This window comes from Papio anubis, chromosome 19 (genome assembly GCF_008728515.1).
Source record: "Papio anubis isolate 15944 chromosome 19, Panubis1.0, whole genome shotgun sequence".
Lineage (NCBI taxonomy): Eukaryota > Metazoa > Chordata > Mammalia > Primates > Cercopithecidae > Papio > Papio anubis.
In genome coordinates, this window is record NC_044994.1 from 1,567,068 (window position 1) to 1,592,483 (window position 25,416).

At 34.7% G+C, this 25,416-nt stretch overlaps 1 protein-coding gene and 1 long non-coding RNA gene across 7 annotated transcripts in view; one reads left to right on the forward strand and one right to left on the reverse strand.

The window, feature by feature from the left end:
• Nucleotides 1-25,416, forward strand: part of ANKRD62 (ankyrin repeat domain 62) — a 101,658-nt gene that overhangs the window by 32,773 nt on the left and 43,469 nt on the right. For 2 of the 6 annotated variants that reach the window (XR_004179997.1, XR_004179998.1), the window contains exons 11-18: nucleotides 184-397; nucleotides 1,998-2,181; nucleotides 3,331-4,254; nucleotides 5,618-5,770; nucleotides 7,500-7,570; nucleotides 7,912-7,990; nucleotides 8,813-8,857; nucleotides 9,491-9,649. Coding sequence is in view for 2 of the 6 variants with exons in the window: in XM_031658676.1 (XP_031514536.1) it covers nucleotides 184-397; nucleotides 1,998-2,181; nucleotides 3,331-4,254; nucleotides 5,618-5,770; nucleotides 7,500-7,570; nucleotides 7,912-7,990; nucleotides 8,813-8,839 (1,652 nt within the window). In the remaining 4 variants the exon portion in view is untranslated. Of the gene's footprint in view, nucleotides 1-183; nucleotides 398-1,997; nucleotides 2,182-3,330; nucleotides 4,255-5,617; nucleotides 5,771-7,499; nucleotides 7,571-7,911; nucleotides 7,991-8,812; nucleotides 8,858-9,490; nucleotides 9,959-11,161; nucleotides 13,186-25,416 lie in introns of those variants that run through there. The other 4 variants (XR_004179999.1, XM_031658676.1, XR_004180000.1 and 1 more) reach the window with 4 other exon arrangements.
• LOC110741769 overlaps nucleotides 1-25,416 on the reverse strand; it is a 91,845-nt gene that overhangs the window by 27,187 nt on the left and 39,242 nt on the right. The window lies entirely within an intron of this gene.

Sequence of the window (25,416 nt, forward strand, 5' to 3'; positions counted from 1 at the left end):
CAAGATCAGACGTGTTGTCTGTTTTATCTGAAGAGCTTTTTAAAATATTTTCTACATTGCAGGCACTTAATAGATACATATCCATTCAGTGTATGAATCAGTGCCATGTTGAAATGCACAGTCCTTTATATTTAAAAACCTACTCATGTATTTTATCTCTATTTTGTTTTCTCCCGGTTACAGATTTTGTTAGCCTGTTGAAAATCAAGAATGCAATAACTGCATGTGAAAGATCAATAGAACATAAAAAATGTAACTGTGAACAACTTAAAGTAAAATTTCAAAAAATGAAAAATAAGATTAGCATGCTACAAAAGGAACTATCTGAAACAGACAAAACCAAATCACAGTTAGAGCATCAGAATCTTGAATGTAAACAAAAGCTCTGTAATTTCAGGTATCACATTCTAGTTTTAAATAAATATTTGAGCTATTTATACTAAAGATATGTAGGATAATTTTTGTAATAGCTGACTTACCTTCTAGGGTTTACTAGAGAAGAAAACTTAAAATTGTGGAATGTGAAATTTTTGGATAAAATATCACAAGTTCTTAATTGTGAATACTTCTCTAATAATTAATTGCATATTCCTTTAAATCATTATTTTAATGGCTATATAGAATTTTACCCTATGGAAATTTCATTATTTAATAAATTGAAATTGGGGGTTTTAATTTTTTGTATTAATGCTCTAAGAAACATCTTATATATCCATAGTTTTCTACATTTCTATTTCTTTGGATAAATTTTTCAAAATAGAGCTATCTGCTTAGAGTATAGGAGCTTTTTAAAAGAGATCTTTGATTAAATATTACTAAGTTGTTTTTAAGAAAGTTTATAATTTGAGTATGAAATGTATACTTTACTCCACCCAGAATAATTATTTTTAAAATTAACCAGTTTTATCGGTTGTTTTTTTTTTTTCTTGTCCTTTTGAGACAGAGTCTTGCTCTGTCACCCAGGTTGGAGTGCAGCGGTGCAGCTCACTGCAACCTCTGCTTCCGGGTTCAAGTGATTCTTGTGCCTCAGCCTCCCAAGTAGCTGGGATTACAGGCACGCATCACCGTGCCTTTCTAATTTTTTTTTTTTTTTTTTTAAGTAGAGATGAGGTTTTGCCACTTTGGCCAGACTGGTCTCAAACTCCTGACTGCAAGTTATCCCCTGGCTTTGGCCTCCCAAAGTTCTGGGATTACAGTGTGAGCAACCACGCCTGGCCCAGTTTTACTCTTAATATGCAGTGAATGAAAAGTAAAATGGAAAGTGATTACTGATTAGCTTAGTCAACATCTGTCTGTGCTACAGAGTTTAAATTAATTCAAACTTCTATGCGGAAGGCAGATATTATTCTTTATTGTTTAAATATTAGATCTTGTCTTGTTTGAGAATGGATTTTAAAATTGCTTGTAAAATACATACTAATCAACAGAATAAGTCAAAAGTGTTACCAGAAAAAGAAACATAAAACGTATGGGTAACATCTTAGATTTCTTAGCTTAGTCTTGGATTATTGTCATCTGGAGATATATGTTGCAAGAAGACATCTGAAGGTGCTATCTTACAATGTAAATCATGTTTAGGGACAGTTGCAATATTTCATGAAGATGCAAATTTATTTCTAGTGAAGGTATCAACTTGTTTATTAAAAAAAACCTTTTTTTTAAATTAGCTAACTCTAAATGATTCATCCTGACTGAGGAGTAATTATTACTGTGTGAAGAAAAGGTAATTTTTAACTTGTAGCTTTACCTAATAATTTTCAACATCCTTTTCCATAATATTTACTAGAATTAATAATAACAGAAGCTAATCAATTAGCAGGATGTTCCTTACTACCTTTCAATTTATATATGTTCTTTGGAATATATCGAAGTGAGATATTAACATGAAAACTAGAAAGAAAAAATATTCAAGAATATTGGCACTTTATTAGGATAGTAAACCAGCATATGAGTGTTTTGTTTTTAAAGGATTTTAAGATAAGTATATTTAACTACAGCTGTATCTTACAAGAAGAAGAAGAAAAAAGAAGAAAGGCTGAAGAGTTGTATGAAAAAGATACGGAAGAGTTAAAAATAATGGAAGAGCAGTATAGGACACAAACTGAAGTGAAAAAACAACTTCAACTGACTCTCAAATCATTGGAAGTGGAACTGAAGACTGTAAGAAGTAACTCAAATGAGGTAAATTAATGTTTGGTAAAATTTTACATTTCTAATATTATTTTATTAATATGACTTAGAATATCCCTTTGACTTTATATATATAGTTCTAAAACAAACTACAAATTTTATTTCATCTTAAATGAAACTTACAACTGCAATTATTTATTATAAATCTTGGCTTCAAAATTATATTTTATTTCAGCTCAAAGACTTTTGGAAAACGATGATAACCCATAATATATACTTAGTGATATTTTGTTGATAAGTAATTTGTTCCTAGTGACATAGTTCAGTGTAGTTTTCCCTATTTCACATTAATTATGGTTTCAAACATTGTGAAAAGGAAATAAAAGTTATCATAATAGTATATGATCTCAGGATTTCCTAAGAAGAGCTTTATAAATTTTATCTTCTTTGGTGTTTTGAAAGAAAAGGTTTCTATTGTATTTGCATGTCTACCCCATGGAAGTAACTGTGATCTGGTGGAGGAGCACTAGAAGCAGAGTCAGAGGACCTAGGAAAAATCCAGGAACTTGCTTCTATTTTTGACCTTTCCTTGCAGAATTGTGATAACTAAATGAATTTATTGATGTATGCATACAAAAGTGCTTAGTACAATGCCCAGATCTGTCATTTATCAATACATGTCATTGGTAAAACTGACTCTAAAAATGTAAGAAAAGTAGAATTATCTATAAAATATTCACAGAAAAAATAAACTTAAGGAATTTGGAAAATTTCATCTGTCCAGATATCTGCAGAGCTAAGGCTCTTACTATAGGGAAAGTAAAGGTTAGATGTTAGTGTGTAAACCCAGTTTCTAAATGTAATCATAGTTTTTAATCATTTATGTTTTTGGGTTTGTTGAAATTCAGTAAAAGCCTTTTTAAAAAAAAAAAAATCTGAGATTCTTAAGTAATTTCTAGTGGTTTCTTTTTTTTTTTTCTTTTATAGATCCATTGTCTTCAAATACATTTTTGAACTTTTGAGAATTTATGCTCTAAAAGGTTTGAGGTTTTGATTCAACTTTTTTTTTCCAGTTGGATATCCAGATGGCAACTCTTTCATTGTATAAATGTAACAGGTTATTACTTACTTGGTTTCAGAAGAAATCATAATATGTCATTTTATTGGGTGCTAGTTGAAAGTTTTCTTTGTTTTATTTAGAGTTCTCATACTCATGAAAAAGAAAGAGACCTGTGGCAGGAAAATCACTTGATGCGGGATGAAATTGCCAGACTCAGGCTGGAAATAGACACAATTAAATATCAGAACCAGGAAACAGAAAAGAAATATTTCAAGGATATTGAAATTATAAAGGAAAACAATGAAGACCTTGAAAAGACTCTAAAGCTGAATGAGGAAACATTAACAAAAACAATAACCCGTTACAGTAAAGAGCTTAGTGCTCTGATGGATGAGAATACAGTGCTCAATTTGGAGCTAGAGAAGGAAAAACAAAGCACACAAAGACTGAAAACAGAAATGGAATCATACCCTTGTAGACTGGCTGCTGCCCTACATGATCACGATCAATGTCAGTCAGCAAAAAGAGACCGACAGCTTGCTTTCCAGAGCACAGTAAATGAATGGTGTCATTTACAAGAAAATATTAATTCTCACATTCAGATTCTTTCTCAGCAACTTTCTAAAGTTGAGAGTACATCCAGTGGCCTGGAAACTGAGCTCCATTATGAAAGAGAGGCTCTCAAAGAAAAGACATTGGCTATAGAACACATGCAAGGAGTCCTAAGCCGAACACAGTGTCAACTGAAGGACATTGAGCACATGTACCAAAATGACCAACCTATTTTTGAAAAATACGTGAGAAAGCAGCAATCTGTAGAGGATGGACTATTTCAACTACAAAGCCGAAATCTGTTGTATCAACAGCAGTGTAATGATGCTGACAAGAAAGCTGACAATCAGGAAAAAACAATAATTAATATCCGAGCCAAATGTGAAGATACTGTAGAAAAACTTCAAGCTGACTGTAGAAAGCTAGAAGAGAACAATAAGGAGTTGATGAAGGAATGCACTCTTTTAAAAGAAAGACAATGCCAATATGAAAAAGAAAAAGAAGAAGAAGAAGTAAGTATCAAGAAAAATAAGTATTTTTCAAACTTTCTGAAGTAAAATTTAAAGTATATTTGGTTATGGCTAAACACTGAATCAAGTTGAATATCAAAATACATACATGATCAACAGTTCTGCTATATCACCTTAGAAACATAACTTGTTTCCAGCAAATAAAAGTTAGAGCTAGGAGATGCTTTCCTTTGAGTAAAGACAATGTGACACTTAGGAAAATTTAAGCATTTCAGTTACAAAATATTAATATAGACTAATATTTATAATGTAGTCTTAGACTGCTGAAATAATTTTAATGTCTGTATGTTGCCACATTTTAGGATTATGATAAAGCAGATATAAAGAAATATTCATACCTAAAGTGTTATTTTGAAATTGATTCAATTAATTGGATTACTTTCACAGTTAATTCCACATTTCCCAGATGAACTAAAGTGTATTTCCTATTTTATAATTATTCTTCCTCAATAACTTTTAATGTATCTTACTTGATATAATTTTATTTTTATTCATGTCAATTTGACTTAAATCTGAAAATAATTCAGTCTCAAATTATGTATTGATACAACCATTCCGTTCTTTAAAGACATCTTTCTTACATTATAATGTGGGGAAAATGTGGTAAATGTTAGCCAAACCATACTTGATTTAATCTTCCCACTGGCATTTATAACTTACTTTCAATTTTTCAGTCATAATATGGTCATAATTTTTATTTCAAGGCTCAATGACTCTCATTTGGATATAATGTTGTCCAGTACAAAGATAAGCTTAGCTGTCTGTGATTTATTGGTTTCACATTGGATCCTCATTGTTAGACTAATGAGGGCTGGTAGGAATTGTGGGAGTAGGGAAGAGAGACACAGCAGCTGAGGTCAGGGAGGGAAGTGGAAGCCAGGTTACCTAGAGCCTCTGAGGCCATTGGCATGTTACTTTTCTTCTGAGATGGAAATCTATTGGAATGATTTGAGCTGGTGGCTGAATATGTGAGGAACTCTGAGGTTGGTTTGAGCTGCTTCTTATAAAAAAGAGAGAAAACATTGCACAGTGTAAAATTCACTACCACCAGTCCCACCCACATGCCTGTTTCTTTTTGAGACCTCAGAAGGTTTTTAAGCATTGCACATTCATCAGTGGACTGAATCTGTTGTATGAGTAACACAGCACCAGTTTGGCACAAAGATAACACCTTCTTTATCCTTAACTGGATTCAGAAATAAATAGGAATGTGTACACATGAAGAAGAAGAATCAATGTGTGTGGTGATATGTCTCAAAATGTATACGTTAGAGTTAAATACTGTTAACAAAATTTAATAATAAGGTGATATGTAAAATCAGTAACAAAAATAACATCTTACCAGGTAGTCATGAGACAGCTTCAGCGAGAAGTGGGGGATACCCTGAACAAACAGTCACTGTCAGAAGCTATGCTAGAGATTTCATCACAATGTCACCATAATTTAGAAGATGAGACACGAGATTCAAAAAAGAAATTAGACCAGCTGAGAAGTCAAGTATGTATGAAACTTAGGATGTCAACAGTTACTCTGTAGCTGGTTAAATAATATCAAGTGTTTCAGGACACTAGTTTCAGTGGAGAGCTTTCTTTTGTATTTTCATTATAATTAATTTTGTTAAAATTTGATTATAATATACCCATTTCTCAATCTCTGCCATGTTTTATAATTACAAATATTTTTCTTAGTATTTCCCCTTATGAAAGTTGAGAATTACACATCATTTCTCACAGAAGATTAGAGAATTATTTTTTCTTTTTACAGTATATTTTTAGTGATTTTTTTCATTGCCACGTGGAGACAAGCCAGATTAATTCAGAGGATAATGTCTAATGGAATGTTTCAGAAAATTTTCTTTTTTTAATCTCTACTTTTCTGTGTGAATAAAGATTTGTGCTTACTTATTTCATGGTTTCTGGTTAACTTGTACGGAAAGGTCATTCTACAGAATAAATTAGTATTTTGATGAAAATCCTTACTCTGACTTTATATTGGGCTATAGTCATAGTCATAGAACTATGGACAGTTAGCATTTGCCAACATGTATGTGTCTACTTTCTCGTGTTTAAAAAAATAAAAACACAAAAATTTATAAATGGGGTTATAGGAGGTCAGCAAAGGGTAGGTTTGAGATGTTTGGGTGGGTCAAGTGGGCATTTTGACAACATGGCTTCTCCTTTGGCATGTTCAATGGACTCTCTGCAGTTTAAGATGACACTTTTAAATAAATTGTCTCCTAATGATGACGTGAGCCCTGCCACTCAATAGGAGAATCAACGGAACCTGTAGGATCTTACCTGAAATTTATCTTGTCTATTTTAATTATTTTTCTGTTTATTTTAAAATTTTCTTGTGGTTTCCCTGGAAAGGAAAGATGATGCTTAATTTTAAATGTTAAAAATGGGCCAGATGCCATGGGTCACGCCTCTAATCCACGCACTTTGGGAGGCTGAGGCGGGTGGATCACCTGAGGTCAGGAGTTTGAGACCATCCTGGCCAACATGGCGAAAATCCTGTCTCTACTTAAAAAAAAAATACAAAAATTAGCCGGGCATGGTGGTGGCGCATGCCTGTAGTCCCAGCTACTCAGGAGGCTGAGGCAGGAGAATCGCTTGAACCCAGTGGGTGGAGATTGCGGTGAGCCAAGATGGTGCCTGAGTGAGACTCCGTCCCCCCAAAAAAGTGCAAGTTTTCTTGATATAACAAAGTAAATGGATATAGACAAAAAAGAAATGAAATTATAGTTGATATAGTGGTGTTTGGAATTGAAAAATATAAATGCTTACTATAAAGTAATTTCCTATATTTCCCCATTTTACCAATTTTGTAAATGTGAGTATTTGATAAAATATAAATTAAAAAAGAAAAATACTGTGTTTTAATCGTAGAGCATAGGTCAGTAAACTTTTCTGTAAAGGGCCAGGTAGTATTATTTGAGACTTTGTGAGCCATAAGATCCTTGTTGCAACAGCTCAGCACTACAGTTACAGCACAAAAGTAGCCATAAACAATATGCAGACTGAAGGGGTGTGGCTGCGTTCCAGTAAAATTTAGTTAAAACAGGTAATAGGTCGATTTGTCCTAGATTATCATTTTTTAATAAAATAGATTGTGATAGTCTAAAACAGTATTTTATATATAACCATATTTTGTTCATTCATTCACCTATTGATGGGCATTTGGGTTATTTCCACACCTAAAGGTTGTTTTTAATTCTTTGTTTTAGTTGCAAGAAATGCAGGATCAACTCACAGAGACTCTAAGATGTGCTGAGGAGATGCCAGACCACGTGCAAAAGTACAATTTAAAGCAGCATACAAAATATCTTGAGTATTTATAAAGCAAATGAGTAGTGTAGTATGAGAAATATATCAGTTAAGATAATAAGTATGTCTGTGTGAAGCCAAGGAAAAATTTCAGCTTTAAGCTATTTTGAAATGCATAAATTTTCTACATTATTTTTAATTTTACACATCATCCACAAAACAAAGGTAGAAAAATAACAACAGTTGATCAATTTTCTACTTTTCAAATATCTCAGAATTTATGTAATTATTCCTTCAGATGTTTGTTCACAATTTATATGATTTTTTTTAAAATTATGTCTGACAATAATTATTTTAAAATATATATTTTAGGCTTAAAATAGAAAATGCCATGTTAAAAATTAGAATGAAAAAGCGAGCGAACAAAATTGAGCAGCTTCAGAAAATTTTGGTAAGTTCAAGTTTGATAAGTCAATCTCTTATTTTCTGTCACACTGAAAAGGAATTTTATTTTTCTCATAGGACAGATTGAATATCCCTTGTCCAAAATGTTTGGGAGGACCAAAAGTGGATTTTTTCAGATTTTGGAATATTTGTATACACCTAATGAAATACCTTAGGGATGGTACCCAAGTGTAAATGCAAAATACATGTATGTTTCATATACACCTTATGCACATAGCCTGAAGATATTTTCTTTTTTTTTTTTTTTTTTGCCTGGGGTGGGGGTGCGGTGGGGCACAGAGTCTTGATCTGTCGCCCAGACTGGAGTGAAATGGTATGATCTCAACTCACTGCAACCTCCGCCTCCCAGGTTCAAGCAATCCTCCTGCCCCAGCCTCCCAAGTAACTGGGACTACAGGTGCGTGCAGCCACACCAGGCTAATTTCTGTATTTTTAGTGGAGACAGTTTCACCATGTTGGCCAGGCTGGTCTCGAACTCCTGACCTCAGGTGATCCACTCGCCTCAGCTTCCCAAAGTGCTGGGATTACAGGCGTGAGCCATCACATCTGGCCTGTACAATGTTTTACAAAAATGTTTTGCATGTAACAAAGTTTTAACTGTGTTTCCATCACAGCCTGTCACATGAGGTCAGGTGTGGACCTTTCCAGTTGTGGTATCATGCATGTGCTTGAAAAGTTTCAGATTGTAGAGCGTTTTGGATTTCAGATTTTCAAGTTAGGAATGAGATGCTCCTTGACTTACAAAAGGGCTACATGATAATGTCTCTTGTTTAACTTAAACATTATTAATAATATTTGACTTTTTCAGATGCAGCAGGTGTGCAAGAAAACATAACTGCAGAAGTAGATGAAGGTATGTTGCCAAAAATTATGAATTAAATTTAAATCATGGATTTCTGAAGTAAATGTAAATAGTGAATGGGTTGCTTGGTTAACAAATACCACATTAAATACTTACACACATTACTGAAAGATGTGACAACATAAACATTCATAATGAAAAGTATACTTAGGCCTCATTAGTTTATCATCTTCCATAGCTTTTAAAAAAATCTTAAGAAGTCTGTGTGTATCCCTTTTTTTCCCCTGGCTCTACACTTGTTCCATCTCTATGGAACTGTCAGCTTGCACACTGCAACTGTTCTCAGAAAACAAAGGTATCATCAGCTTCTCAAAGTTATGGTAGCGATTTAAGGCCAAGAGATGCGAGACTCATGTATCAAGCAATTACAGTTCATAAGCAGTCACTTGACCAGTCATATTATAAGAGAGAGAGAGAGAGAGAGTGTGAGAATGTGTGCGTGTGTGTGTGTGTGTGTGCGCGCGCACGCGCGTTTTATGTATACCTGGTTTCTGGACTCTGTTCTGTTCTGTTGATCTCTTTATCTTTATGCCAAAATCACACTGTTACAATTTTTGTAGCTTTGTAATAATTCTTCAAACTGGGTTGTATTTTCCTCTAAATTTATTCTTTTGTTTTTTTCAGAGTTATTGTGCATTTCTGTGTCATCTACATGCCATGCGAGTCTTAAAACCAATTGTCAATTTCTACAAAATACCTGCTTGGATTTGGGCTGTAATTACATTACGTCATGAGAAAGAATGAACATCTTAACAATGTTGAGTCTCTCAACCCGTGAATAAGGTATTTTCTTAGATCTTCTTTGATTTTTCTCAACAATACTTTTTAGTTATCATTGTACAGCTATTTTGCATAGTGTGCCAGATATATTCCCAAGAATTTTATTTTAATGCTATTATAAATAGTATTATTTTTAAAATTTCAATTCCTAGCAGTTTATTTCTAACATATAGAATTATAATTGATTTTTGTATATTGATCATGTATCCTGCAATGTGGCAAAACTCACTGGTGTCAGTAACGTTATAATTGATTTCACTTGGTTTTCCATATAGATGATTATTTCTACAAATAAAGACCGTTTTACGTATTTCTTTTCAGTCTAGATGCTTTTTATTTTCCTCCATTTCTTTCTTCCTCCCTTCCTTCCTTCCTTCCTTCCTTCCTTTCTTCCTTCCTTCCTTTCTTCCTTCTCCCAACTCCCTTTTAAAAAGTGGTTACAGTGGCTCTAATCTGCAGTACAGTGTTGAATAGAAGTGGTAGGAGCTGACATGCCTGTCTTATTCTCCATCTTAGGGGAAAGCATTCAGTCTTTCATCATTACACAGGATGTTAGCATTAGGTATTTTAAAGATGCCCTTTGACATGTCAAGGAAATTCTCTTGTATCCCCAGTTTGCTGAGATTTTTTTTTTTTAAATGAAAAATGTTCAGTTTTCTCAAATGCTTTTTCTGCATCTAATACATAATCATATGGTTTTTTATGTTGTTAATATAATTAAAGGATTAATTGATTTGGGGGAGAAAGTTAAGTTGATATTTAATTTAAAATAATTTTTAAATGTTTTTTCTTGAATTTTTTAGCTTAAATCTTGTATTCTGTTTAAAATGCTCTAAACTTTGTCAATTCTTTTTGAAAGTTCTGGTGAAATATACATAACATAAAATTTAGCGTTTTAACAATTTTTGACTCCATAGTTCAGTGGCATTAAGTACATTCACAATGTCATACAACAATCACTATCCATTTCTAGAAGTTTTTCATCATCCCTAAAAGAAATTCTGTACCCATTAAACATCTTCCATAATCTCTCTCTTCATCCCTAGTAACCTCTATTCTACTTTCTGTCTCTATGAATTTACCTATGCCACGTATATTATATAACTGAAATCATAAAACATTGGCTTTTTGTGTCTGGGTTATTTCACTTAGCATAATGTTTTCAAGGCTCATCTATATTGTACAGCATGTATCGGTAGTTTATTTCCTCTTATTTGCAATTTTCTATTGCAGAGAAATACCACATTTTATTTAACAGTTGATGGACATTTGGATTGTTTCCAGGTTTTAACTATTATGAATAATGTACTGTGGACACATATGTGGACATGTGTTCCTCTTGGGTGAATACTCGAGTGGGAATCGAGGTCAAATGGTAACTGTGTTTAATCTCAAGGAACTGTCAGGCTGTTATTCAACACAGCTGTACAATTTTACATTTCCACCAGCAGTGTATGAGGGTTCCAGTTTCTCCGTATCTTTTCCAGTATTTATTTTTCATCTTTTTTATTATAGGCATTCTAGTGGTGTGAAGTGGTACCTCACTGTGGTTTTGATTTGCCTTTCCCTTTGATGTTGAGCATCTTGTCATGTGGTTACTGGACATTGTCTGTGTTCTTGGATGAAAAACCTGGTCATTATCCTCCTTTGACCATGTTTTAATTGATGCCTTTTTGTTATTAATTTGTAACAGTTCTTTATATATTCTGAACATGAATGTATTTTTTTACACTTTTTTCATAAACTTTGTTCTAAATCTTGTATTCTTTATTGTTTGTGTGTTTTAAAATTTTGTTTTATCAGGCTCTTTTCTCAAGAATTTACCATATATATTAGTACCATATTTCTATATTCCAGTCTTGTTTTCATGATTCGCTTCCTTGCCCCAAAGAAAAAGATATACTCTCATTATCCAAATAATTTTCCACTTTACTCACACCCACTATTTTTCTATAATCCACATTCTCTCTCCTGGGGCAAAAGACTGGGATTTGTCTTACTGAGGGAACTTCCTTTATATTGTTCAGGAGTAGCTTTAATGAAGTTTTACATAGTTGGAGACATCAGGAGAAAGCATGTATGTCACTGCTTTCCTCAGGAGCACTGGCTCACGTGCCTTGAAAGGATTTAGCTCACATACCTTCAATAAATGGCCTAAGATACTAACAGATGCCATGTCATTAAGCTTCACATTTACTTATAAAGAAGATAATTTAGAATTTACGTGTCAAAATCTGTTACAAAGATGGCACATATTTGACTAAAACTCCAGTGTTTGTCGCTGTTGACATAACTATAGTCACTGCCTTTCTCATCTGTTTTCCCTTTTTAACATTTTTTTACATTTTTATTTGACAAATGCATATTTTTATAACCGTGCTTCCAAGTGTCACTCTGATATATACTTCAAATGATCATACACAGAATTGTGGAGTTTGTTGAGGGGACTCATCCCATGAATGGGAAAACTCATAACCTGAGCAGATGTCTCTGGAAACAGTGAGGAGGAAAGAAACTTTCTTTTCCTTTCATACAGAGACTCCCCCCATTATTTCAACGCACACTATCTGAACCACAAATCAACATCAGTTTTTCAACACAAAAAGAAAAATACTCAAAGCAATTGTGAGGGGAATCATCTTTCTGAAGGTCAGTTATTTTAGGGGAAACACTCAGCATATACTAGATGAATGAAAAAATGTCACTAATGAGAAACACATACCATCCCCCACTCCCAATGGCATTTCTGTTTACCCGCTGACAAGACCTTCTGTTTTCTCACAAGTGTTGAGTAGAAACACTGCCAACACTTCACCTTGATCTGGCTCATGCCCACAGTCAGGAGATGTTGACTTATTTGGTGGCTGGGAAATTTTACATCCATTGGTCCATGTTTGCCTGTCAGAAAGGTTGATATGTCAGTGTTCAGTGAGCTCATCTGATCTCTCTCCTCTGGACTCTGCACAGGAGAGAGGTGGAAGGCAGGTGAAGACCTTCCCTGCACTGGGTGGATGAAATTTTTCTTTGTTCAGGTTCCAAAGTCAAGACTGGGAGAAATATTTGAAAATCTTTTTTTGGTCAAGGCATTAAGCTATATTTTCCAAATCAGCTTTACCAGGAATGATGTCTTTGAATATTGATATAATCTCTTGTTTTTATTTCCAAGTTGGTTTATAACTGAAAGGGGAGAGATTTGTTATCAATTCACAACCCTAATTCACCAACACCCATGAATCCATTTTAATGGAATTCAGATCTCTAAGAAGCAGATATAAAATATTTATTCCTGTCTAACTGTGATTATTATACTTCCGGCTGTGTTGCTGCCCGTAAGTAGAGTCTATGTGCTGGTTCATGCATGTCCAGGGTTCCAGAGCATTACATTTCCATCAGGATGTAGATCCCAAGAACGCCAGAGAGCACCAAGCAGAGAATGAAACAGGCAATTATTTGCAGACCCTGCAGGTAAGAAGGTGGATGCACCTCTTGGTGCCAGAAAGTGCCACGAAGTGCCAGAAAGTAATGACCAGATTAAGTAATGACCAGAAATTCAAAACATGAGCCACAAGAAATTTGTCTTGTTTTTGCTTTTGTTGACTGTGCTGTCAGTGTCATATTAAAAATGATATTGCTTAGACCAATGTCATGGAGCTTTAGCCCTATGTTTTCTTCCAGTAGTTTTCCAGTTCAAGTGTCGTATTAAGTCTTTATTTGGAGTTAATTTTTCAATATGATGTAAGTTAAGGGTCTAATTTTATTTTTCTGGTGGATATTCCATTTTTGCAACACCATTTATCGAAGAGACTGTCTCTTCATCATTGTGTGTTCTTGGCATCTTTGTTAAAAATAAGTTGACTAAGCATGTGGGTTTATTTCTGGGTTTTCTATTCTGTTCATTTAGCCAATGTGTCCATTTATATGCCAGTACGATGCTATTTGGATTACAATTGTATTATAATATGTATTGAAATCAGGTAGTAGGATGTCTCCAGCTTTGTTCTTTTTGCTTAAGATTCTTTTGGCTAGTTGGGAGTCTTTGTTTCATACAAATGTTCAAAATTTTGTTTTCGTTGCTGTAAAAGAATGACATTGGAGGCCAGGTATGGTGGCTAACACCTGTAATCCCAGCACTTTAGGAGGCCAAGGTGGGCAGATCATGAGGTCAAGAGATCGAGACCATCCTGGCCAACATGATGAAACTATGTCTGTACTAAAAATACAAAAATTAGCTGGGTGTGGTGGCAGTAGTCCCAGCTATTCGGGAGGCTGAGGCAGGGGAATCACTTGAACCGGGGAGGCGGAGGTTGCAATGAGCTGAGATCACGCCACTGCACTCCAGCGTGGTGACAGAGTGAGACTTCGTCTCAAGAAAAAGAAAAAAAAGAATGACATTGGAATTTTGATAATGATTGCATTAAATATGTTACCTTTTGCACATTTTCACAATATCGATTCTTCCAGTTCATGAACATGGGATATCTTTTTATTTTGTTTTTAAACTGTAGTTCATTGGTTTTTTATAGGTTTTTCATATAGAGGGCTTTTTATCTTTTTACAAAAGATAAAATGATTAAATTTACACCTAAGTATTTAATTTTTTGTTACTATTGCACTTGGGATTGTTTTCTAAAATTTCATCAGATAGTTTATTGGTATATAGAAACACTGTTTACTTTTGTTAGCTTATTTTAGTATCCTTCAACTTTACTGAATTCATGCATCAGTTATCCCCAGTGTTGGAAGAGGGGTCTGGATGGACGTAATTGGATCATGGGGGTGGATTTCTCCCTTGCTGCTACTTGTGATAGTTCTAATGAGATCTGGTTGTTTGCAAAAGTGTGTAGCACCTCCCCCTTCTTTCTGTTTTCCCCCTACTCCAGTCATGTAAGTCGTACTTTCTTCCTCTTTGCCTTCTGCCATAATTGTAAGATCTAGCCTCCCCAGCCATGCTTACAGCCTGCTGAACCATGAGCCAATTAAACCTCTTTTCTTTATAAATTACCTAGTTTGGGTATTTGTTTTTAGCAGTGCAAGAACAAACTAATAGTTTCAAAATGTAGAGAGTGGCTTAGTGGATAACATAAAACAATACTCAATATATGCTGCATATAAGAGACTCACTTAATGCTAAATGATGTTCATGAGTGACAGTGAAGAAATGGAAAAAGTTATTTCATGCAAATGAAAAGAAAAGCAGAGAACAGAGGTAGCTATGTTTATCTCAGACAAAATAGATGTTAGGTCACAAAATGTAATGATGATGAATGTCATTATACAGTCATAAAAGGGTCTATTCAGCGACAGGATATAACAGTTGTAAATATATATGTACCCAACAGCAGAGCATCTCAACATATAAAGCAAACATTAAGTGATCTGAAGGGAGACATACACTGCCACACAGTAATACTAGAGAAATTCAGTACCCCATTTTCAACACTGGACAGATAATCCAGACCGAAAATCAATGAGGAAACACGGAGCTGAAACTACACTTCAGACCAGATGAATTTAACAAACATTTGTAGAACATACCATCCAAGAGAAACATATTGTTTTCATGTGCACACATAGCATTATCCAGGATAGATCATATGCTAGACCACAAAACAAGTAATAAGAAATTTGACAGTATTGAGTTTATATCAAGTGTTTTTCTGACCACAATGTTATAAAGCTAGAAATTAACAACAGAATCATAAAGTGTTAACAAAGATGTAGAAATTAAATAATATGCTCCTGAACTACTAATGAAAACTGCATAAAGAAGAAATTAAAGAAATTTACAAAATACTATGAGAGAAATAAAAATGGATAAACTTATGAATATATGTTATATACAGTAAAAGCAGTTCTTAGGGGAAATTTTATAGCAATGAATGCTTACATCAAGTAAAAGAAAGATCTAAGATAACCCAAAGTTACATCTTAAAGAACTAGGAAAAAAAATGTACAAAGAAAGTCAAAATTTAGCAGAAGAAAGGAAGTAACAAAGAGCAGAAATACATTTGGACTAGAAAAAATAGAAAATATCAGTGAAACTAAGATGCGTAGTATTTTGAAAAGGTAAACAATTGATGAATGTTTGGCTAGACTATGAAAAAAGAGAAGACTCAAATTCATAAATGTAAAATGGGATATTACCATTAATAAGACAATATAAAGGCCCACGAGACTTACTATGAACAATTATGCAGAAAGGTATCAGACAAACTAGATGTACATACATTCCTAGAAACCTACCAAGATGGAATCATGAAGAAAGTGCAGATCTTAACAGAATAATGGAGTAAGGAAATTGATTTAGTAAATAAAATTTCCCACCAGAGAAAATTCCAGGAACAGGTATCTCTATAGCTGAACTCTACCAAACACTTAAAGAAGAACTAATTCCTATTGTTGTCAAACTCCTTCAAAGAGTTGAAGAGGAGGGAAGACTTCAAGACTAATTATATAAGGCCAGCATCACCCTGAAACCAAAGCCGGATAAAGAAAATACTATAAAAGAAAACTACAAACCAGTATTACTGATAAACATAGATGCAAAAATCCTCAACAAAATAATATGAATCTGTATTCAACAGTACATTAAAAAGGATCGTTCACTGTGATCAAGTGGGATTTATTCCTGGGTTGCAAGGATGGCATAACATATTAAAATCAGTAAGTGCGATTTACCATTTTTACAGAATGAGAGACGAAAACAACACAGTAATTCTAATTGATGCATAAAAAGCATTTGACAAAACTTAATATCCTTTTATGATAAAAACTCAGTAAATTAGGTATAGAAGGAATGTTTCTCAACACAATAAAGCCCAAATATGACATGTTCACAGCTCCCATTATATTCACTGTTGAAAAGTTGAAGCCTTTTCTTGTGTCTCTTGATCAGGAACAAGATGAGGATGCCCACTCAACAATAAAGTGTTACTGCACATTAAAAACAAACTGACTAAAAAATAAGAATACTCACAGTGAAGTAAAATAAGATAAATAGGAGTAAATTTAATAAGAATGTGAAAGATCTGTATACTAAAAACTATGAAACATTGATAAAAGTTATTCTACATGACAGAAATGAAGAGAAAGATATCTCATGCTTATGAATTGAAAGAATTAATATTGTTTAAAAGTGTATACTAAAAGCAATCTACAGATTCAGTGCAATCCCTATTAAAATTCTAATTTCACTCCGCAGAAATAGAAAAAATATGGTAAGGAACCACAGAAACTCGATAGCCAGCAGTCTTGACCAAAAATATCAAAGCTGAAGGCATCACACTACCAGATTTTGAAATATAATACAAAGCTTTAGCATCAAAACTCCATGGCACTGGCATCAAAACAGACATACCAACATGGAACAAGAGAGGCCAGAAATGAATCAATGCATCTGCAGTTAATTAATGTTTGACAAAAATTTTATTTTTCTGTATGTGGTTATCCGGTTTTTCTAACACTTTGTTGAAGAGACTGCCTTTTCCCCATTGAAAATACTCAATGTTTTCTTCAACAAATAGTGTTAGGGAAAAAAGCAAATGGTGTTAGAAAAATGGAGTAATTATATACAGAAGGATAAAAATGGACCATTATCTTACCCTGATACAAGAATCAACTAAATATGGATTGAAAACTTAAATTTAAAACCTCAAGCTATGAAAGTACTAGAAGAAAACATAGAAAAAATCTTATGATATGCTGTGGGCAAGTATTTTCTTTTAATAACCTCAAAGGCATAGATAATAAAAGATATAGTAAACAAATACGATGGCATCAAACTGAAACGTTTTGCACAGCAAAAGAAACAACAGACAAGATTAGAAAAAAAAAAACATTGAAAATTATACATTGAGCCTAATAACCAAAATTTAAAAGAAACACAATCTACTGAATAATAAGAAAACATATCCCAATTAAAAAATGAACAAAGGGCCGGATGCAGTGTGGCTCATGCCTATAAACTCAGCATTTTTGGAGGCTAAGCTGAGAAGATTGCTTGAGCCCAAGAGATTAAGACCAGCCTGGGCAACATAAGGAGACCTCCCCATCTTCAAAACAAATTTTTTGTAATTAGTCAAGTGTGAAGCATGTGCCTCTTGTCTCAGTTACTCAGGAAGCTGAAGGAGGAGGATTGCTGGATCCTGGGAGGTAGAGTCTGCAGTAAGCCTTGATCACAGCACTGCACTTTCTCCTGGGTGACAGAGCAACACCCTGTCTCAAAAGGGCAAAGACCTAAATATATATTTCTCAAAGAAGACACACAAATGGCTAACATATATATTAAAAACTGCTCAACATCTTTAATCATAAGATAATACAAAATAGACCAGAATAAGGTGTCAGCTTATATCTGTTTTGATTGCCAATTAGCAAAAAGATGAAAGATAAGTTTTGGAGAGGATGTGGAGAAAAGGGAATTGTTATTTACTATTAGTGGTATTGTATATTGGTACAGCCATTTTGGAAAACAAAAGATTCCTCAGAAAACTAAAAATACGATTGCCTGTGATCCAGCAATTCCACTACTGGGAATATACGGAAAGGGATTAAAATCAGAATCTGAAAAAGATGTATGTATGCTCTCCCATGTTTATTGCAGTATTATTTGCAGGAGCCAAGATGTGAAAACAACCTAAGTGTCTATCAATAGATAAATGGATTTTAACATGTGGTATACATACAGTGGAAGCAAGCATCACATTACCCAAATTCAGACTATCGTACAAGGCTACAGTAACCAAAACAGCATGCTACTGGTACAAAAACAGACTTACAGATGAATAGAACAGAATAGAGAGCCCAGAAATAATGCCGCACAGCTACAACAATCTAGTCTTTGACAAAATCAACAAAAACAAGCAATGGGGAAAGTATTCCCGCATTCAATAAATGGTTCTGAAATAACTGGCTAGCCTTATGCAAAAGATTAAAACTGGACCCCTTCCTTACACCATATACAAAAACCAGCTAAAGATGACTAAAGACTTAAATGTAAAACTTGAAACTAAAAAAGCCCTCAAAGATAACTTAGGGAATATCATTCTGGACATAGGACCTGGCAAAGATTTCATGATGAAGATGCCAAAAGCAATTGAAACAAAAACAAAAGTCAACAAATGGGACCTAATTAAACTAAAGAGCTTCTACACAGTAAAATAAACTATCAACAGGGTAAACAATCAGCCGAATGAGAGAAAATATTTGCAAATTGTGCAGCTGACAAAGGTCTAGTATCCAGAATCTAAAAGGAACTTAAATTTACAAGCAAAAAACAACCTCATTAAAAAGTGGGCAAAGGGCATGAACAGACATTTTTCAAAACAAGACATATGCAAGGCCAAGAAGCATATGAAAAAATGCTCTACACCACTAATCATTGGAGAAATGTAAATCAAAACCACAAGGAGATACCATCCCACACCAGTCAGAATGGCTATTACTCAAAAGTAAAAAAATAACATGCTGACAAGGCTGTGGAGAAAAGGAAATACTTACACACCATTGGAGGGTATGTTAGTTTGTTCAGCAGTTGTGGAAAGCAGTTGGGCAATTTGTCAAAGAACTTAAGACAGAATTACCAGTGGACTCAGCAATCCCATGATTAGGCATATACCCAAGGGAATATAAACCAATCTACCATAAAAACACATGCACATGCATGTTCATGGCAGCACCCATCAATGGTAGACTGGATAAAGAAAACGTGGCACATATACCCTATGGAATACTATGCAGTCATAAAAAATAATGAAATAATGTCCTTTGCAGCAACATGGATGGAACTGGAGGTAACTTACCATAAGTGAATTACTGCAAAAACGGAAAACCAAATACATGTGTTCTCACTTATTAGTGGGAGCCAAACATTGAATACACATGAACATAAAGATGAGACTAGACATTGAGGACCACTAGACAAGGAAAGGATGGAGGGGTGTCTGGGCTGAAGAACCACCTATTGGGTACTATGCCTACTTCCTGGGTGATGGGATTGTTGGAACCCAAAGCCTCAGTGTCATGCAATTTACCCATGTGACAGCATGTATGCATTTTAATCCATAATAAAAGTTGAAATTATAAATACAATTTTAAAATGACTGCACCATTTTGCATTCCCACAAGCACTGAATTAGAGTTCCTCTCCACATTTTTGCCAGTATTTGGTGATGTCAGTATTCTGGATTTTGGTCATTCTAATAGGTGTGCAATGGCATCTCATTGTTGCATTTCCCTGAGGAAATATTTTGTGTAGCATCATTACATATGCTTATTTTTCATTTGTATATTTCATTTGGTGAGGTGCCTGTTAAGGTCTTTAGCGCTTTTTTTTTTTTTTTTTTTTTTTTTTTTTTTTTTTTTTTTTTTTGAGACAAGGTCTTGCTCCATTACCCAGGCTGGGGTGCAGTGGCACAATCTTGGTTCACTGCAACCTCTGCCTCCTGGGTTCAAGCTATTCTCCTGCCTCAGCCTCCCGAGTAGCTGGGATCACACGCATGCACCACCACACCTGGCTGATTTTTGTATTTTTAGTAGAGACAGGGTTTCGTCATGTTGGCCAGGCAAGTCTTGAATTCATGACCTCAAATGATCCACCTGCCTTGCCCTCCCAAAGTGCTGGGATTACAGACATAAACCACCGCTCCCGCCCTTTAGCTCATTTTTAAATTGGGTTGTTTCTTACTATTCTGTTTTAAGAATACTGATATATTTTTACGACAGCCCTTAATCAGATATGTTTTGGCAGGTATTTTCTTCCAGTTTGTGGGTTTTCGTTTTAGTGTCTTTCATGGAGGAAAAGTAATACATTTTAATCAAATCCAGCTTATCACTTCTTTCTTTTATGAACTGCAACTCTGTTTTTTTTCTAAGGGTCATTATCAAACCCTTATCAGTTTTCTAATTTTCTGTTATATTTTAGGTCTTTATTTTGAGTTAATTTTTGTTAAGGTGTAAGGTCTGTGATTCTATTTTTTGCATGTGGATGTTCAGTTGTTCCAGCCCCGCTTCCTGAAAAACTATCTTTGTTTCATCATCGTATTTCCTTTATTTCCTTTTCAAAGACAAACTCAATATATTGATTTGTGTCTATTTCTGAACTTTATCATGTTTCGTCAATCTGTTTGTCTGTTTTTTCATCAATACCACACTATTGATTACTGTAGTTTTATAGTAAGTCTGGAAGTTGATTAGTGTCCGTCTTCCAATTTTGTTCTTCTTCAATATTATGTTTTACTATTGAAGTTCTCTTGCCTATCCATATAAACTTTAGAGTTAGTTTTTCTATATTCTCCAACTTTACTTGCTTCCACATTGATTGGAATTGCATTGAATCTGTATATTAGGAAAAACTGGCATCTTAACAATATTGAGTGTTTCTGTTTATGAATATGGTATATCTCTTCATTTGTTATTTGATTTCTTTCATCAGATAGAGACATTTCTGGGATTAGAGAGGTCCCTCTTCCTTGAGCAAAGGACAGTAATAAGTGCCACATTCTGCAGCCAACAAGTCACCTCTAAGGGGCAGATGTCTGAACACACACAGGAGGGTCAGAGAAGAATGATAAAGATGTCCTAGGAAAATCAAGAAATTAAAGAATCAATAATTGTGTCTAAGTAACACTTTTTCATTTCCCCAGGGCAGCTGTCAGTCCAGCAAATACCCACCAGCTTGTGCCAAGCATGCTGACACTTCTGGCTTTCCTCGGCCCTTCTCCTAGTCCTTCCTTTTGGCTGTGTGCTTCTTGAACTTAGTTAGAAAGTCTGTCTTTATTCCTACAATTAGATAACATTTTTCACAAATGTTATTAAAAATATTTTTTCAAGTTGCATTGTAGATAGAAGGGGTACATGTGCAGGTTTACATGTGTCTTTTTGGTAAAATAATGTATTTTATTTTGGGTATATACCCGGTAATGGGATTTTTATTTTTATTTTATTTATTATTATTATTATTATTATTATTATTATTATTTTGAGACAGAGTCTTGCTCTCTTTCCCAGGCTGGAGTGCAGTGGCGTGATCTTGGCTCTCTGCAACCTCCTCTGGGTTCAAGCGATTCTCCCGCCTCAGCCTCCTGAGTAGCTGGGATTACAGATGCCCACCACTAAACCCAACAACTTTTTGTATTTATAATAGAGACAGGGTTTCACCATTTTGGCCAGGCTAGTCTCAAACTCCTGACCTCAGGTGATCCACCTGCCTCGGCCTCCCAAAGTGTTGAGATTACAGGCATGAGCCACCGTACCCGGCACCAATAATAGGATTGCCAGGTCAAATGATACCTGTTTTAAGTTCTTTTGAGAAATCTCCAACTGAACTAGTTTACATTCCACAGCGGCTGAACTAGTTTATCTTCCCACCAACTCCATATGTGCTCCTTTTTCTGTCCAGCCTCACCGGCATCTATTAACAAATAAACACTTTTATTCTGGCCATAGAACATCTGTTAGTGTTTATTTTAGCACATGCTCTGAAGAAGACTGTTTCACAACCAATGATGATTATTCTTTCCAAATATGTTTTTCCTTCTTCTAAAGGGACATGAACTTTCTGCCTGTGTCAGTTTGGGGTATAGTTTGAGAGCATCACACTTTGGAGTGGCCCATCCCAGTGTCTCTGAACACTTCACACACTCTTCACCTGCAGACCCAGTAAAGAAAGGTGCCCCCCGATAGTCCTGCACCAGGCAAGTCACCAACTACAGAATTACTCCAGTAATGTCTGACTGTTTCCATAATTCACAAACATAGACCTGGGTCACCCGCAGGTAATAAAGTCTTAGTAATGGCAGTGACATCTCAGCTCACCAGGAAGCATATTGCGGGCTCTGAAAACAGGTTACAATGAGTGTTGAGGCAGTAGGAATCACATTCATTGGATATTAGCCCAAAATGCTCTTGCAGGAAGGCAAAGTATCCTTCCTGCACATGTGGGAGCACCAGTCCTGTAGAGAGCAAACACTGAGAGAGACAAAGTCTGTGCTGCGTGTCTGTGAGCATCAGTCCTGAGGGAGACACGCCGAGCTTGCATCACTTCTTTCACCACTGCTGCTTATATTGCACAGTGCGTTTCATATATGTGTTAGTCCACTATTGAATTTTACATGCCATTGGCCTCTCATTCTGTTTATGAATTAACACAACACAATTTTAATTTCAAAGTCTCCAACATTTTACAGAAGAAGTCACTCTCTTTTCAGACTTTTCATGGATATTTTTGTTTATTCTTCTTTAGAATAAACTTTCTAGCTCCAGAATACAAACAGATGATAGCTATATTGGAGTTAAAATCAATTTGTTGGGTTTTTTTTAACTTTTTGGCTGGACATGGTGGCTCAGGCCTGTAATCCCAGTACTTTGGGAGGCTGAGGCAGGCAGATCGCTTGAGCTCAGGAGTTCGCGACCAGCCTGGGCAACATGACAAACCCCCGGCTCTACAAAAAGTAAAAAAATTAGCCGGCCATGGTGGCGCATGACTGTAGTCTTAGCTACTTGGGGGGTTGAAATAGGAGGATCCCTTGAGTCCGGGAGGTGGAGGTTGCGGTGAGCTGAGATCGCACCCCTGCACTTCAGCATGGGTGGGAGGGAGAGACCCTATCTTAAAAAAAAATTATTTCTGATTTCTTAATAATGTTGACTCTTACGGCCTAATCATGTAATGTCATTATTCTTCATTTGTACAAATCTATTTTTATGTTTAAAAAAAATTTTCTGGTAATGTCTTATTGATTAAATTATTCAAAATATAATTTTCTTTGACATTTTGACATCTGTTTGCATTTATGAACATGAGCACATGACATTCTCATTAATTCAATTAATGTAATTTTGCATATAATTAATGTAATTAAAGACTTTCCTGAGAATGAATCTCACTTGCCTTTCTGGCATAAAGGGCATTTAGTAATGCTATAATATGTTAATGTGTTAACACAATGCTTTCTAATATGTAAAAATGTTACTTTCATATTCGTATTTTTAATTCTTTGTAATATTCTCTATTGCTCATGCAAACAGTTTTCATACCAATTTATCCTTCCTAAAAATGATTGGGAAGAATGAGTATAGCTTTTATATAGTTTAGGATATACTGGAATATTCATTAGTATGTGAGTAGAATTTTCTTCTGGAATCCATACATTTGGTACATTTTTATGGGTAGGAGGGGTCTCTAATGAATGTTCTGTTTCTTCTATAAATATTTAGTTTAGAGTCTCTGCCTCTATGGGGTAAATGTTGATAAAATATATATTCCTAGAATACATATTATCTGCATTTTAATGTAATTTGCATTGAATTGTACAATTAGTTTTCTATTTATTCCTTATATTAATGTTTGACTGTAAGTTCTTCTCTGCAGTGTCAACTGTTGACACCTCCTTCTCAAGCTGTTTGTGTGATCCCATCTTTTTAAAGAATAGTTTGGCTCAGCAGTTTGGAGATTACCTGAAAATTAGATGTTCAGCAGACGCATAACTCAAGGAAGCACAGAATTCAGTAAGACACACATGCTTTGCTGTCAGTCTCTCGTATCTCAGACTCAGCATTTCCTACTTCCATTATGGGATGCCCTGTTTTCTTCCAGATACTGTGGAAAAATAGAGCCTCTCCCAAACATTTTTATGCCTCCTGGAGATGCACATTAGAACGTTACTGTTTTTGGTTATTGGTTTTCTGAAAATAACTTTAACTCCTCAGATATGTACTGCCGTTGTATCTATAGGTGAAGTGATAATTGTAGTTTTCTGGGGAAGTGAAGTCACAGGATCACAAACCCGCATCTCAGACCTCCTACAAACTCACTGGGTGTAGTGACTATAAACCAGAGCCCATTGTCCCAGCAGCAGAAAGAAATCAAGTGAGTAGTTTATATTTCAGTCCGTGAGACGGGGTCTGCAAGGAAGGGAAGTATGTGGATCAATAGACAGAGTAAGTACTGTTTTCTGGAAAAGGGAGTTTTCTGGGCTGCAAGCTGACCAGCAGCAAAGCCATGCAGGAAAGAGGAAATAATTACTGAATCATGAACTTAACTTGTAGAGAAGTAATGGATATCCAAGACCACAAGCCTATCTATAAGTGCTCCTAAATTAATTTTGTGTAATTTTCACTGTTCATCGTAGTCAGATTGAGATGTATGAAGCCATAATGTTTTCTTCAAGTTCTCTAGTATAATTTGGAAATTAATCTGCTAGCTGCTCTATCTTTCCTACAAGAGTCAGAACATTTCTAGGATTAGCAGAGGTATTTCTATAATACCTCCATGCCAGTAATAATGTATAGGATGTAGCCAGTTGATTTACTCTATTCTATTCAGAAATAGTAAATACATATAGGCTTCGTACCTACTTGGTGTATATTTTGTGTTGAGTGGAGACAGTGATCTAGCGATGACAGAAAACAGTTGATGTCTGCAAATTATGATTAGACTTTTTTTGATGTCAGAAAAGAAAAAAATTTAAGAAAGATAATTTGATCACCTTAGGTTTTTGTATCAGCAGTTTTCAGAATTGCCTTATATTGTGATATTTTTAGTAGTTTCAAAAAAGTTCTAATTTTATTTCCAAGCTCAATACTTGCCTTGGTATTATTTAACTTAATTCAATTAAATATTTCTGCCAGTTTTCCTTTTGCATGATAGGCATGTTTAAAACTTTTAACAATGTTGTCATTGAAATAATTTGGATATTTTTACACTCATGAATATATATTATTTTCTCTATAATTAATGGTAACTTAGTTTCAATTCTGCAATATTTTATGTCATT